The sequence below is a fragment of the Primulina tabacum genome, chromosome 8 (assembly GCF_025594145.1).
Source record: "Primulina tabacum isolate GXHZ01 chromosome 8, ASM2559414v2, whole genome shotgun sequence".
Classification (NCBI taxonomy): domain Eukaryota; kingdom Viridiplantae; phylum Streptophyta; class Magnoliopsida; order Lamiales; family Gesneriaceae; genus Primulina; species Primulina tabacum.
This window is the reverse complement of record NC_134557.1, coordinates 6,932,640-6,946,309: the sequence shown is the minus strand read 5'-3', so window position 1 is coordinate 6,946,309 and position 13,670 is coordinate 6,932,640. Positions and strand designations below refer to the sequence as shown.

The following is a 13,670-nucleotide window of genomic DNA, read 5'->3' as shown; positions in this document are numbered from 1 at the left end:
CGCCAAGACGGACATGTTTAGGCGAGAAAATTTATACAGGCTCAGATTCGAACCCTAAAATTCGAATTGCTAAATCATTTGTAGTTGAATTTGGCTCGAATTAGAGTTCGAGTATCAAAATAATCAAGTTTTTTTTGCATGTTATTTGAACTATCATTGAAAAATAAAATGTTGAACTATATTTATTTTAAGTCCATAAACAATTTACGAGCTATTAAATAAAATAGATTGAAATCGAATTCCGCCTGAAAAAATTCAAACACGCTCGAATTTTACTAAAGTTTTATAATTTTAAATATTTTTTGAACTTACCTGATAAACGTGAGCTGACTTAATTAATTTACACCATGGACCTTCACATTTAATATTCTTACATTTAAAGTTTTATCAAATATTAAATAACTAAAAACGGACCGAAAAAATATATGAGATATACTGTGCATTATCAAATATTTAAGCTCAAGAATTACGTTTCAATTGATCTACTGACATAGACAATTTTTGTACCAACAATTCTCCTCCGAATGAATTCACTTGTTGCAATTAATGTGAATCGAACCGTGATATTGACTATGATACCAATTATATAGCCGAATATTTGTAGTTTTATCAAAATGTATAATTGGTGGTAACGATGCAACTCAAATATTTCAAACTTCACATCAGTTCAAACATCATGTTTATGTTGTTCTACTCTGTATATTGCACTCAATATAAAGTAATGAATATATTTAAATTTTCAATATCATTATAAAAATTATTATATCAACAATTTTTGTATTATTTGAGATGAGACTTAAATTAGGATAATATTATTCTGTCATTAAATTAGCTTATTTATCTTCAATTACCAAACTGTTATTAATTTAAAAAATATAAAAAAAATATAAACAATCATATATTATTTTGTCTGTGAATTTTTTTAACAATCAATAAATATTTTTCAAAACAGTCAAATTTTTAGTAAGTCTAATAAATTTTGATTACAAATTTTAGATATTTTTAAGATATGTTTAAAAAATTTATATATTAAAATAATAATTAAGATACATGATGATGATGATAATAATAATAATGTTAATCTACGGGCAATCAATTTATAACAAATTATAAATATAAATAAGAATTTAAATTAATAATATTATCTTTGTATCCTATACACACACAAAACGTTATAAAATTTTTATTCCTATTTAGCATGGTCTAGATTTTTTTTATTTATTCCTGTTTTAAATTAGTTTTACACGAACTTTATAAATATATATATTTTTAGACGTACGTCAAATGGACTATGGATATGGATGTTCTACGTTGCCGACATAATCATACAATCCATCTCTTCCTATCTAAATTATGACATCACAATATTTGAGAAGATTTCTTATGAGACGATCTCATAAATCTTTATCTATGAGACGAGTCAATTCTACCGATATTCACAATAAAAAGTAATACTATTAGCATAAAAAGTAATATTTTTTCATGGATGACCCAAATAAGAAATCCGTCTCACAAAATATGACTCATGAGACTGTCTCACACAAATTTTTATCAAATATTTTATCTCATAAATAATCTCTCTACCAGTTAAATCATTCTACGTATAAAACTTCTTTTACACTGAATAAAACTCTTCTAAATTAAACAAAATTTTGTATTAATTTATCAGTATCATTTAATAATTTTTTTAAAAAAAACAATATCGTAAAATTTTGTTGTCATCCCAAAATACTCATTCCCCATAAATAACAATATTTTTCAAATAAAACAAAACATAATAAATTAATAATTAAATACAATATAAACTAAAATTTTAATCATTAACTTTAATAAAAAATTTAAAATTTCCCTAATCTCATTATATTTCACATAAAAATAATTATTATGTATATTTTAAATAAAAAAATCAATTTAGGTGAACACCGCTGACAAAGATATGTAAATTATTATAATTATAAATAAAAACGATAACAAATTTGTACAAAACCGGAAAATAAAGAGTGGTAGGAAATCACCCGAGGAGGTTGTAGAAGAAGCATGTGACCACCCTATCAACTCCCATCTGCCGACGTCATCTCTTCTACCGGTTGTTTTATTGTTTATTTTTTCGAAGAATAATTGCAGCGAACAATGGGTGTTCCGTGGGACGATGCCGTCTTGATCGAGAAAGGGAAGAAGCCTGGGGAGCCATACGTGATAACGGTGAATTGTCCCGATAAGACCGGGCTTGGCTGCGATATCTGCCATATTATTCTCGAATTCGGTCTCTATGTTACCAAAGGAGGTTGGATTTCTCCTGCTTTTCATTCTCTGCGTAGTTTTTTTTTATTATTAAATCTTTGTTTATTTGTTCGACTCATTCGTTTTATTTAGTTGATGTGTGCTTGCTCGTGTTTCTAGCTTTATTTTTTCACTTGTTTGGAACTGTTGATCAAGGTAGAGTTGATGGCTTATGCTTGAACTGCTCAAAAATCCAATTTCTTCCTGTTGTTGAGTAGTTTACTGGCTAAATTTTGGATATTTGCTATTGCTTTTGTGATATAAATAAATCCAAACCTGGCTACAAAGTTGTCCGTTTCCAAAATGAGAACCAAGGTCCTAGTTCTAGGCTGCCCATTTGTTGGCAAAACTTTGTGATTGAAAGTTTAAAAGGGGAATTACATTGTAAGAGTTTAACGTAATACACCCCTATCCTCTTTTAGAACTAGTCTACGGAATCCTTTATTATTTCCCTACTGGAAATGTAAACTTGGGTTGACTCTTTGAGGCGGAATAAGTGAACTGAAAGGAATAAATTATTTTTTTTCTAGATAAGTCAACTTCAGCTAAGTTTTCTGTCTATTGACTAGTTAGGTTACAACTTATAAAATCAACATCATATTTCTAGATGGTTTTCCAGGAACAATTTTTCCACCCTCAGATGTCATCTTTTCCTTTTTTTCCGTTGTGATCGTGTCTTCCAGCTGGCAGATGAATCATATCTCTATTTTGCTGATGTCTCTATACTAACTTTGTCAAGTTAATTATCTCCAGATGTTTCAACTGATGGATTATGGTGCTATGTTGTATTATGGGTGATTCCTCATTCCAGCTCATGTGCTGTAAGATGGGTTCGTTTAAAAGAACGCCTTCTGTCAATATGCCCATCCTGCACACCATCATTTTGCTTGAACTGGGAGTCCCCAAACGTCTCGTCTTCCCCTGTTTACTTGTTGAAGTTTTGTAGCCTTGATCGGAAAGGATTATTACATGGTAACAAATTGCTCTTATTCTTTTCTAAAATACAAATGGCTCTTATTTTTAGTTTTTGAGTTTACAAAACTTTTGCTATTTTATGTCCCGTACATTCCGTCATTTCTTGAGATGTGAGTCAAGTCTATTTTTAGTTTGAGCTTGTAATCTATGTTAATACTGCTTGTCTTTTAAATTTCTGCAGATGTCACTCAAGTTTTTGATGAGCTTGAGCTTACGATTCAGAGAGTAAAAGTGACCACGGCACCTGATGGTCGTGTTTTGGACCTCTTCTTTATAACAGACAACTTGTAAGTCTTCTTTGTTGTGCTGTTTGCACAAAGTTTAATATTTTCACTTACATAAGCATGACATTCAGTATTCTTTGTTTTGCTGTTTTGTTTGAGACGCACATGACTTGTCCTAGCTCAACAATTCCTCAAACGGATAAAGTCGACTGACGACATATTTAAGCTGTCAATGTCTCTGCCTATTTGATTATATTTATTTGTCTTCTAAACCATTTTTAACTCACACCTCGGGTTTGGTGTGATTGCACCCAATACCTTACTCTTGGAAAACTGACTGTATTATACCTTTTGAACATATCTCTACTTTGTTGCATATCCTTGTTGTTTGATGTAACTTGTGTATCTAGATGTGAGTAGTTACGGAAATACTTTTGCCACCCATTTGAATATATGACGACTTCCCATTTGCTATTAAAAAATCTGATATAAACTATCTTGTCCACGTTTAACTTTTTTTTCCCAAAAAACTCGTTTAACATTTTTAATCATTAATTTGTAACATATGTACCAAATGCATTGGTATCTTTGAACTGTAATGCTAATGTGATAATTTATTGGGATTTGGGAGGGGAAAAAGATACGAAGCTAAACGCCTAAAACCTAAGCTTAAACCTTTCTAAATGTGATCCTTCATAGTTGTATGTCAAGCTTTAGATACCTCTTTTATTACTGCTTTGGATTGCATGGGAGGATAAAATTATACCCACAAAATAAGTAAAAAAATTGATAGAGGGCTACAGCACTTGCTTATAAATAATAAATAATCATTTTATGCAGCTGTTAACAGAAATTGTATAGTTGCACCCTCTAAAATGTCACCTACCGTTTTTTACCATGTATGTTTCCGTAAAGGAAAATGTGGTGGTATTGTTTCCACATAATCACTAGAGTTTCTGATTTGGTGCCTTTCTTATTGTGATTACAACCCATTCTGCATGCTCAGGGGGCTTTTACACACAAAGGAGAGGCAAGATGAAACGTGTGAGCAGTTAAATGCTGTTTTAGGTGAATCGTGTATTAGTTGTGATCTTCAGTTGGCCGGCCCTCAATATGATTGCTCTCCAGGGATATCCTCTCTGTCTCCACATGTTGCTGAAGAACTATTTAGATGCACGACATCCGATAATGAAACACACTCGCAGGCGCTTAGCCCAGATGTCAAGGAGTTGAAAAGGGCTAGTGTGAAACTTGACAATACCTTGAGCCCAGCTCATACGTTACTTCAGATCAATTGTGTGGATCACAAAGGTTTCCTGTATGACATCATGCGAACATTGAAAGATTGCAACATCCAGGTATAAATTTCTATTCCTTGTGGATATTTTGTTTTCTTTTTACCATTGACTTTTATGATTCATTTCACATGTTAGTGTTTTTGCTAGTTTACCATTTGGCACATTTAAACTGTCATCACACTTCACTTTTTAAAATTTGAATTTGTACATAAAGCTCTACGCCTTTGTATTTGAAGCCCTTTGCATGTCCCTGTCGATGACTATGAATCGTATGGAATGTTTCATTTGCTCACAAGTATACGAGTTAAGAAAAATCATCGAGTTTGAAGTAATGTTACTTGTTTACCAATGAAATATTCCATACGATAATGTTACTTGTTTACAACTTTGATGAGGTGTCTCTCTGCCTATTAAAATTTTCTGAAACGATTATATTTAAACAGCGATTATGAATTCCCACTCTCTCATATCCCATATTTTGTTTGAGTGCTGGACTTGAATCTTAGGTCAACATGCAGATAATTTGAAGCCCTTTTGAATGTATCATTTGTGCTCGTACCTCGGCATATGACTCACCCATCACGCAGCCCTTTTAAGTTAACATTATAATTACTCGACATTCAAGAAACATGAACTAGGGCAGTTTATGCTAAATGCTGAAATAATTTGCTCTTGTTTTACACCCAGATTGCATATGGTCGCTTTTCCCATGTTAACAAGGGGCTCCGAGAATTAGACCTATTTATCCGGTATAAAGACGGGAAAAAGATAGTGGATCCTGAAAAGCAAGATGCACTCTGCTCTCGCTTGAAGTTGGAATTGCTTCACCCACTACGTGTTCTTATCATTGATCGTGGCCCAGACACTGAACTTTTGATCTCCAATCCAGTGGAGCTATCTGGAAGAGGAAGACCACGAGTTTTCTATGATGTTACTTTTTCCCTGAAGAGCCTCGGCATCTGCGTGTTCTCGGTAAGTGGTAGTAAACATCACATAGTGTAGCTTTCACTCTTCAAAATAATCTGTTATGCTAAACAGTTCTTTGTGACTGGACGGTTGTGGAAAATGTCATCTGTATTTATCTATTTATAGGCAAAGATAGGGAGACATACAAACGAAAACCGTGAATGGGAGGTTTACAGCTTCCTTCTGGACGAAAACTGCAGGCTTCAATTATCTAGTAAGGCCGTCAGAAATCAGATTGTCGACAAGGTCAGAAGATCGTTGATGGGTTGGTAAAGCTTCATGTATCTGACTGCATTTATCTCATACTGCGGCGTGTCCTTTATTTTAAAAACATAGGTACGTAGATGTTATGTTTTTTTGTTGCTTTTGATAAAAGATATGGAGAGGGATTTGCCCGAGGGTCGGGGGTACTGATGGTGGGAATGGAGATGTCTTGTATGTATTGATTTGTAGTTAGATTGGATCAAGCATAGCTTTGCTGTATTGCTTATATTTAAGTGAGATTGTTTAGGTGCCAACTTCTCTTCTTAGGATCCCCTCCCCCTTGTACCCACAAATCGCAAATCTCCGGTCAAATTTGATGTTTGTATCGACTTCATTTTCCTGCTGCGTGCTCTTATAAAATTTATATGAACATTTAGTTAAGGTAAATGATGAAAATCCAATCGATGTATGAATTTTTTGAAATACCTATCTAAACTAAACGCTTCATTCTTTTTGTAATTCGGTTTGGATAATAATTGTGAGTCTAGTGTTGAATGAACAACGTTATTTTTTAAATTAATTAATGTGAGAAAAAGTTTCCTGTAATTTAGTTTCTATTTTCAACATCTATACGTTATTGCAGTTCGAAATTGGTAGATTTGAAGAAGGGATGTGGGTGGATGATAGGTTGCGTTTGGAGGTGGAGATTTGATTTGGAAGGAAAATTTTTATTTGGCAGAAGATTTGAAAGATTGAATTGAAATTACACTGATTTTAAGTGTATTTTAAATATATCATAATTAACATTGTGTTAAATGAGAGATTGAAATCCATTAAATATAAATTTATTCAAGCAATTAAATAAGTTAAAATCCATGTATTTGAAATCTATAGTTTCTGCTTTCAAATCTTTCGATCCAATAAGTTGCATTTGTATTAATGAATTTTAAATATATTTTTGTAATTTTAAAGAAACAAAATCGTAAACATGAAATTCACCAATTGCATATTTTATAGTGGTTTATGTTTATTAAGATGAAATTTAAGTTCATCAAATAATGGAGGTATTTTTAAAATTCATTTTATTTTATTTAATTAATGTATAAATAAGTAAGGTATGTATTTAAGATTTCATTTATTGTTTTATCAATAAAACTATAATCGAAATCTATTAATTTTAAATGCATTTATCCTAATGCAACCTTAGATTATTTCCAATGTGACATGCCAACGTTTAGATATTATATTGTTCACTCTATGAATCAAAACAAATTTCTAACTGTGAGACTTCGTTAAAATATCTTTGTTATGATGAGTTTGTTGATTGATAAAATAATAGCATCGAGCGGATACAAAAAATCAGCTGTTATATTATTTTGTATTTTAGGTTTCCAACCGCTGATGCAATATCCAACCACTCGAGTGACCTATTCAAGTTCAGTCGTTACATTGCTTCATTATTCACCAGTAACATATCTTTCATTTTCTAACTATGCTGCATTAAATAAACATTGTTACTATCCAATTGTCGTTCAGAAATGTGCAAAGCAAAAAAGTTGATACTTTACTTCTAACAATTCAGAACACTACCAGTTATAGCATATGTAACAGTATCTCGCTAACTCACGCTATCACAAAGTTTTTAAAATTGTCCAAAGTCAAAGAAGATTTTGAGAAGCTAGGAGCTATAAGTTGCAAAAATAAAGAAACATAAATGAGCATTTAATGATATGTACTTCATCTGAAAGAGACAAGTCCATTCTATCGAGAACTGGTACAATTGATAGTTGAAAAGTTTTATTCGACCGTTAAAAGCTTTCAATTATATATAAATGCAGATTCAATTTCGAGAAACAATATATACACAACTCTCGCGCATCTTTCAAATCTGCATTATCAAAATCTCTGAGCACTCCTACAAGAAATACTTCAAGTCTGCTCATACATCATACACTTATCAGAATTATGCTAGATCATCAAGGATCAAATTTGTGCACACCAACAATTCAAGCCTTCAAGTCTGACTGTTGGGTTTTTTGTTTTTTGTCTGGTGAACCGATGCTTCTTAAATACTAAAAAGTGTAATGTGATCACTAAAAGTTTCAACTAGTCATTGATAAGTCTTAACTGAAGTGGATTGTTATAAGACGTAAATCGAAGTCTTTCAGGGAAATTATCTAAGTGGAAGAAGGGGCGATGTAGAAGTTTTATCTCTGAACATATATATAAAATACTTTTGTTATTACTTTACGCACTTACTTTCCTGCAAATCTCATTTCAAGTTGTTTATTATTAAACTGTCAAATATATTATATCATTAGTTAAGTCTGGCCGTTTTCGCATTTACACTTTTTAGTACTCAAACATATCTAGTCGTTTAAAAAAAATTAACTGCGTGAAAACTGTTAAGAACGATCCAAAAAATTTAAAAAGTTCGTCCACCCCTCTCTAAACTCTAATTCGATCCAACATATACTTATAAGTACATATGATGGACTTCAGAATCAGCTTTTTTTTTCCAATTGTTTTATGTATTTAATTTATTAATTCACACTTCTACGGAAGTAAATAAATGTAATGTCGATATAACAATCAATAAGTTTAATTCTATCGAGTAAATTTTTTATATGCTCAATTGAAATAACTAATATTTTTATTTTGAAAAAAAAAATTGAACTAGCTAACTACTAAAACTTTTTTAGTATGAGATTTCCTCTTATAGCTACTTACTACTATACATCAAATTCTACTGATAGATTTAATCATGAAAAATATTTAGTATTTATAGAAAATTACCAAATTTTTTTTGAGAACAAATAACTGAAATTTCATATTAAATATATATATATGAGAAATTTATAATAATTAATTTTGATCTCATTGCAATATTATAAAATAAAAAAAAATTGCGCCATTTTTTAAATCACCAATATTATAAAAATCTATATGAGTAAATTTTAAACTTATTTATAACTATCAAATCTTGTCTTCTTCAAAATTCGTATCTTTCACATAGAAATCTCTAATCAAATATAGAATAAGAACAATTTTGCATCATATCTAATGGATTCCTCGATTCGGGCTGAAAAAGCAATGTAATTCGATCATTATCAAACGAACTGCAATTTTTTTTCGCAAAAATCTTACCAGAGTGACTTCTATTTCTAATAAGTCATGAACTAGATCCAAATAAATCTAGACCAGTCGATAAGAAGTAAACCATTTTTTTCATCGTGTCATGATAGAGACCAAAATTCTTGAACGATCAATCCGACAGAACAACTCAAAAAATAAAAAAATATAATTAATTTCTTTATATTCATTCCAAATTTGAGGTACTATTCGTACAAAAAAGAATCATCTTCGTTACATGATTTCCTATTCATATGGATAAAAATAAGATCTATGAAGCAATTAATTAGAAGTACATTTTATGACTTATTTTGAAAATAACAAAATTAAATAATTTAAAGAATTATTCTAATTGTACAAGCAACGCGTGTACATAAACATTAATTTTTTTTATAAACCTTCAAGATTTTAAAGTAATTTTTGAATAATTGTTTCTATCATATAAATACATAACACATGTATATATATTTAAATTTTATCTATATTTATATATTTTAATTTTTAAATAATCATATTATTTGTAATAAAAAATATAAAAAAACATATTTATTTGAAAATAATAAAAAATCACCATAGTTAACTAATTATTTACAAAATACATTAATATAATTATAGAGAGAGTGCCACGTGTATAATTGTTCCCCGATATAAAGTTATCCACTTGTGCTGACTCACCCATCCCCCGTTATCCATCTGTCGGTCAGAACTCGGAGTGTGATAAGTTTCAGCGACAAATCCTGTCTCCGGGAGATAATTTGGTCGCAATACCGTAAAGTATGCATCAGCCGATGGAAAAAAGGCGGTAGATTTCGTTTCAATGATCGATATATGTATTGGTGTGATTGGAGGAGATCAAAATGCCACCGGCCTCAACTACTCGCTTCACGGCTTATCTCACGGCTCTCACTCTTGAGATTGAGAAGAAGCTTCAACGGGTGTGTGTATATAGACATATATTGTCCGTTTATTTATCATTTCTATATTCTAAGTGCTTTCTGATTTGAGGTCGCTGATTTTATAGTTTGTTTTCTCTCCAATTCTTTTTATTATTTATATTTTTGGGTTTTTTGAGTATTAATGGCGTTTGATTTTTAATTTTCAAGGCGTTAGTTTCAACATCGCAGAGACGCAACTTGTTGCAGGAGTTGTTTGCTGATGTAGCTTTGGAAGTGGATGATCGTGCGAAAGGTGATTTCACTTTTTTTGGATGTGTTTGCTTTCTTACTGCTGCATGCTGCATCTTTGGAAGGAAAAGAATTGACTTTAGCTAAATCTTGATGTTGGGTTATTTCAATTGTTTAAGATGATATTATGCTCTTTAATTGATACAGAGATTATTTTGGGCGAGGAAGATGCAATCACTGCGTCAGATGAATCATATAGCAGTCCATTATGCTTCTACAACGTGCTTGCTAATCATTTTGCCCGCATGCCGGAGAATGGGAAATCAATCCTTGATCTTATTGTTCAACTATGGAGCCAGTCATTTGCATCTAATATCTTCTCTCTCTTGTTCCACAAGTGGGTAGGTGTTTATGATGACATCAGATGTTTGTGAGGGTGCTTTAAATTCAACGATAGAAGTAAAAACCTACTCTATTTCTTCCTACTTCGAAAAACACTTGGGCGTGATATCTGCCTGGCCCTAAATTTATACTCTAGAAGAAGTAAAAACCTACTCTATTTCTTCCTGCTTCGAAAAACACTTGGGCGTGATATCTGCCTGGCCCTAAATTTATACTCTAGAAGTCTTGCTCAATTGATCGAGGATCTTGATGTATGTCTATATTGCAGCTCTTTGAATTTCAGCTTGATAATCCAGTAGTCCTACTTCGTTTCTCATCTGCACTTGTCCAAGGTGCCACAAATGTCTTCTGGTATGAATCTGACCTACTATTAGTATGTGAAGTAACTGGCTGACTAAAAGTTTCAGAGCTAGAAAAAACATCAGCAATAGCCAATAAGTGCTTTATCTTGAAATTGAAATGGTGTATATTCAAATTTTTTGCTTAATATTCAAATTCCAGGTTTTTTCATGAGTAGAACTGTTTTTTTCCACTGCATACATTTTGTCATTGAAACCCCTGATAGAAGAAAAGAAGATGAAAAAAGGATTGAAACGCCATCCTCCTTTGTAAATGACATCGTAGTCATATTAAAAAAAAATATTCGTTCTTTCCATTTTACGTAAACATATAAAGGTAAGTCTGTTTCATTTAATATCTTCTATGTCCCAACTATTTACATGCATTGGTGCTTGCATGTCTCTTGGAGCAATTGCTGGCGCAAAATTTATGGATGCAATTCCTATCCATTTCATCCCAGAATTACCTTGCTTATCAAAGTGAAATGTCGATTTCTGGATTTTGTGGGAATGGCTATTGCCTCGCATAGCCGATCCATTCTGTTTATGATTCAGTTGTTCTGGCTTTTCAAGAAAACTATAAATTTTAGACATATAAATACATTCATGAACTCCAGCAAGCACGAGACTTAGGTGATGATTTTTGTGAGATGGATGGAAAATTTCTCTTGTTTGTTGCCCCTATATGCTCAATGAATAAATTTCAAGGTGAAACAATTTGTATTTCTTATGAGAGGTATTTTTGTCTTTAATGTTTTGCATGAGCTCAACATCCCAAAGTTTTAGCAACTTATGAATTTTGGTTTAAAAAACCCAAATTCATTTTTCAATTTAGTAGTACAAGCATTGAATAACCAAATAAATCGCATCACCTCTTGTCTCTTTGTGCCCCTAAGAACTCTGACTGGAATAATTGCCTCATATCTGTGTGTTGGCAGGATTGACATCCAAACAAACGTGAGGAGGTTTCAGAGTTTCTTTCAGGTTTATTTGCAAGATGTTTTATTTTATTGCACCTTGCTGGAACAAGCTTCTGGCCATTTACCATTTTTTCCTCCTCGTAGTATCTTCTAGTGGAAGTTGCCCTGGATTCTAAGAGATTAGAAAAGATCCCTCCGCAGGTATAATTTTAATTTTATCTATGATCACTAAAGTATTAAATTTTTAAATTATAAACTCGTTATCCTTTTATGAAGTATTTAGGAGATAAGTATTCTGATTGTTTGTCAGGCACAGCGAGACCTATTTCTTCTCCTTTCAAGGGTCATACTTTTCTATAATTCAGGTTGTTCTGTCTTCACGTTACTATGTTTTAACTCAGTGTTAAGATTTGCTACTTTAAGTAGTATAAATATTTTAACAAGCAGTGATTTCGTTCTTCACAGATGACAAACTTGAAAGCTTTTTCAAGCAATTTCCTGATTTTCCTAATGCTTTCTTGGTCGGAAGTGCAGCAGACGTATTTGTCATTGAACTAGCTGATCAGGTAACACAAGATTTTTGTTGTTTCATGTATATCATGATGATACTTTGTTGCAAGCTTTGGTTATTTTCCCTATATTTTGTTCTCTTAAAATGTACTACTTTTTAGCTTCAAAAGCTGAAGGTGGAGCCTGTACTTCTGTATTACCTTTCTCGGATAAAAGTTCTCCAAGGTACTCATCTAAAAATATTACCCCACATAAATTTGTTTCATTGAACTTCTTTTTATTTTCTGTACAGGATTAGAACTAAGACTGGCTACGAGTACAAGACTTAAAACATGTTTGTATAGCTTCACATCTCCAGGTGGGCCGATGTACCCAACAAGAGCTGTACGTCATGCAGCATGGGATGCATTAGATTTTCTTTTTCCTGTGAGTAAATGGACTTTTTGCGAGCTGGGTGACATTTGTAACAATTCCCCTACGTGTGTTTCTTTCATAACTGCTGCTTGACACGAGAAATTTCTAATTTTCCCTAGTCTTTACGACATTGTTACTTTTGTGTCTTGAGTGAAATATATCATCCTCGGTGCAGAAAAAAAATAGGAATACAGTATGTTGTAGCTAACCATTCAATCTATGCCCTCCCATGATTTATATCATAAGTTGAGCTTAACCTTGAACACCCCTAAATGAATTAGTTAAGTTCTTGCCATGTAAATATTTCTTGAGAAATTTGATTGGTTCTACAGCATCACAAATTCCAGGATCAACATTCTTGTGAAAATGTTATTCTGCACAATGCATCTTTTTATGCACTTTTGAATTAAGGAATACCATGTTAACAGGTTGGTAGATATCCTCGGCATCTCATAAGTCTCTTCTTCCGACTGCTATATCCGTGGTACTGGCCCTCATCTTGTTGGAACTTTGTACTTTCTTGCACACGAGCTGTTATGTATTCTCTGTTGAGATTGATATTTTCTAGTTGGGAAAAATTGAGACCAAAACAATCGTAGGCTTAGATGAGTACATATATCCTCGATATCGATTGGAGATGACATGGGAGGCATTTTCTTATTGGTTGTATGCTGATTTTATTATCTCCCTGTGTTGTTTGAAATCAACCTGTTGTTTGTTGTACCACTGTATTTTTGTAACTTTTGACATAGAGAATGCACAAAGCAGATGTTAGGATACTTAATTTGAGCTTTGGATTTATAGAAACTGTGTATTGTGTCTATGCTTTGCTTGTCATATGGATTTGCACAAGTGAGTCCTTCTGAAAACATTTAGACTAGTA

At 32.2% G+C, this 13,670-nt stretch overlaps 2 protein-coding genes across 3 annotated transcripts; both read left to right on the top strand.

Moving 5' to 3' along the window:
- The first annotated feature begins 1,982 nt into the window (after positions 1-1,982).
- On the top strand, positions 1,983-6,261 carry LOC142553464 (ACT domain-containing protein ACR9). The gene is made up of 6 exons (XM_075663737.1): positions 1,983-2,284; positions 3,034-3,252; positions 3,437-3,542; positions 4,486-4,837; positions 5,465-5,749; positions 5,870-6,261. The coding sequence occupies exons 1-6, from the start codon at positions 2,131-2,133 to the stop codon at positions 6,014-6,016; spliced, it is 1,263 nt and encodes a 420-aa protein (XP_075519852.1). The 5' UTR covers positions 1,983-2,130; the 3' UTR covers positions 6,017-6,261.
- Positions 6,262-9,746: 3,485 nt separating this feature from the next.
- LOC142553463 (uncharacterized) lies at positions 9,747-13,576 on the top strand. Of its 2 annotated transcripts, none has more exons than XM_075663736.1 (11): positions 9,747-10,014; positions 10,183-10,267; positions 10,383-10,604; positions 10,874-10,956; positions 11,882-11,927; positions 12,008-12,064; positions 12,174-12,228; positions 12,329-12,429; positions 12,535-12,598; positions 12,666-12,799; positions 13,216-13,576. In XM_075663736.1, the coding sequence occupies exons 2-11, from the start codon at positions 10,253-10,255 to the stop codon at positions 13,384-13,386; spliced, it is 948 nt and encodes a 315-aa protein (XP_075519851.1). In that variant the 5' UTR covers positions 9,747-10,014; positions 10,183-10,252; the 3' UTR covers positions 13,387-13,576. The 2 variants fall into 2 exon arrangements, with proteins under 2 accessions (XP_075519851.1, XP_075519850.1); XM_075663735.1 differs by having other exon boundaries at positions 9,749-10,014; positions 10,411-10,604.
- Positions 13,577-13,670: the final 94 nt, after the last annotated feature.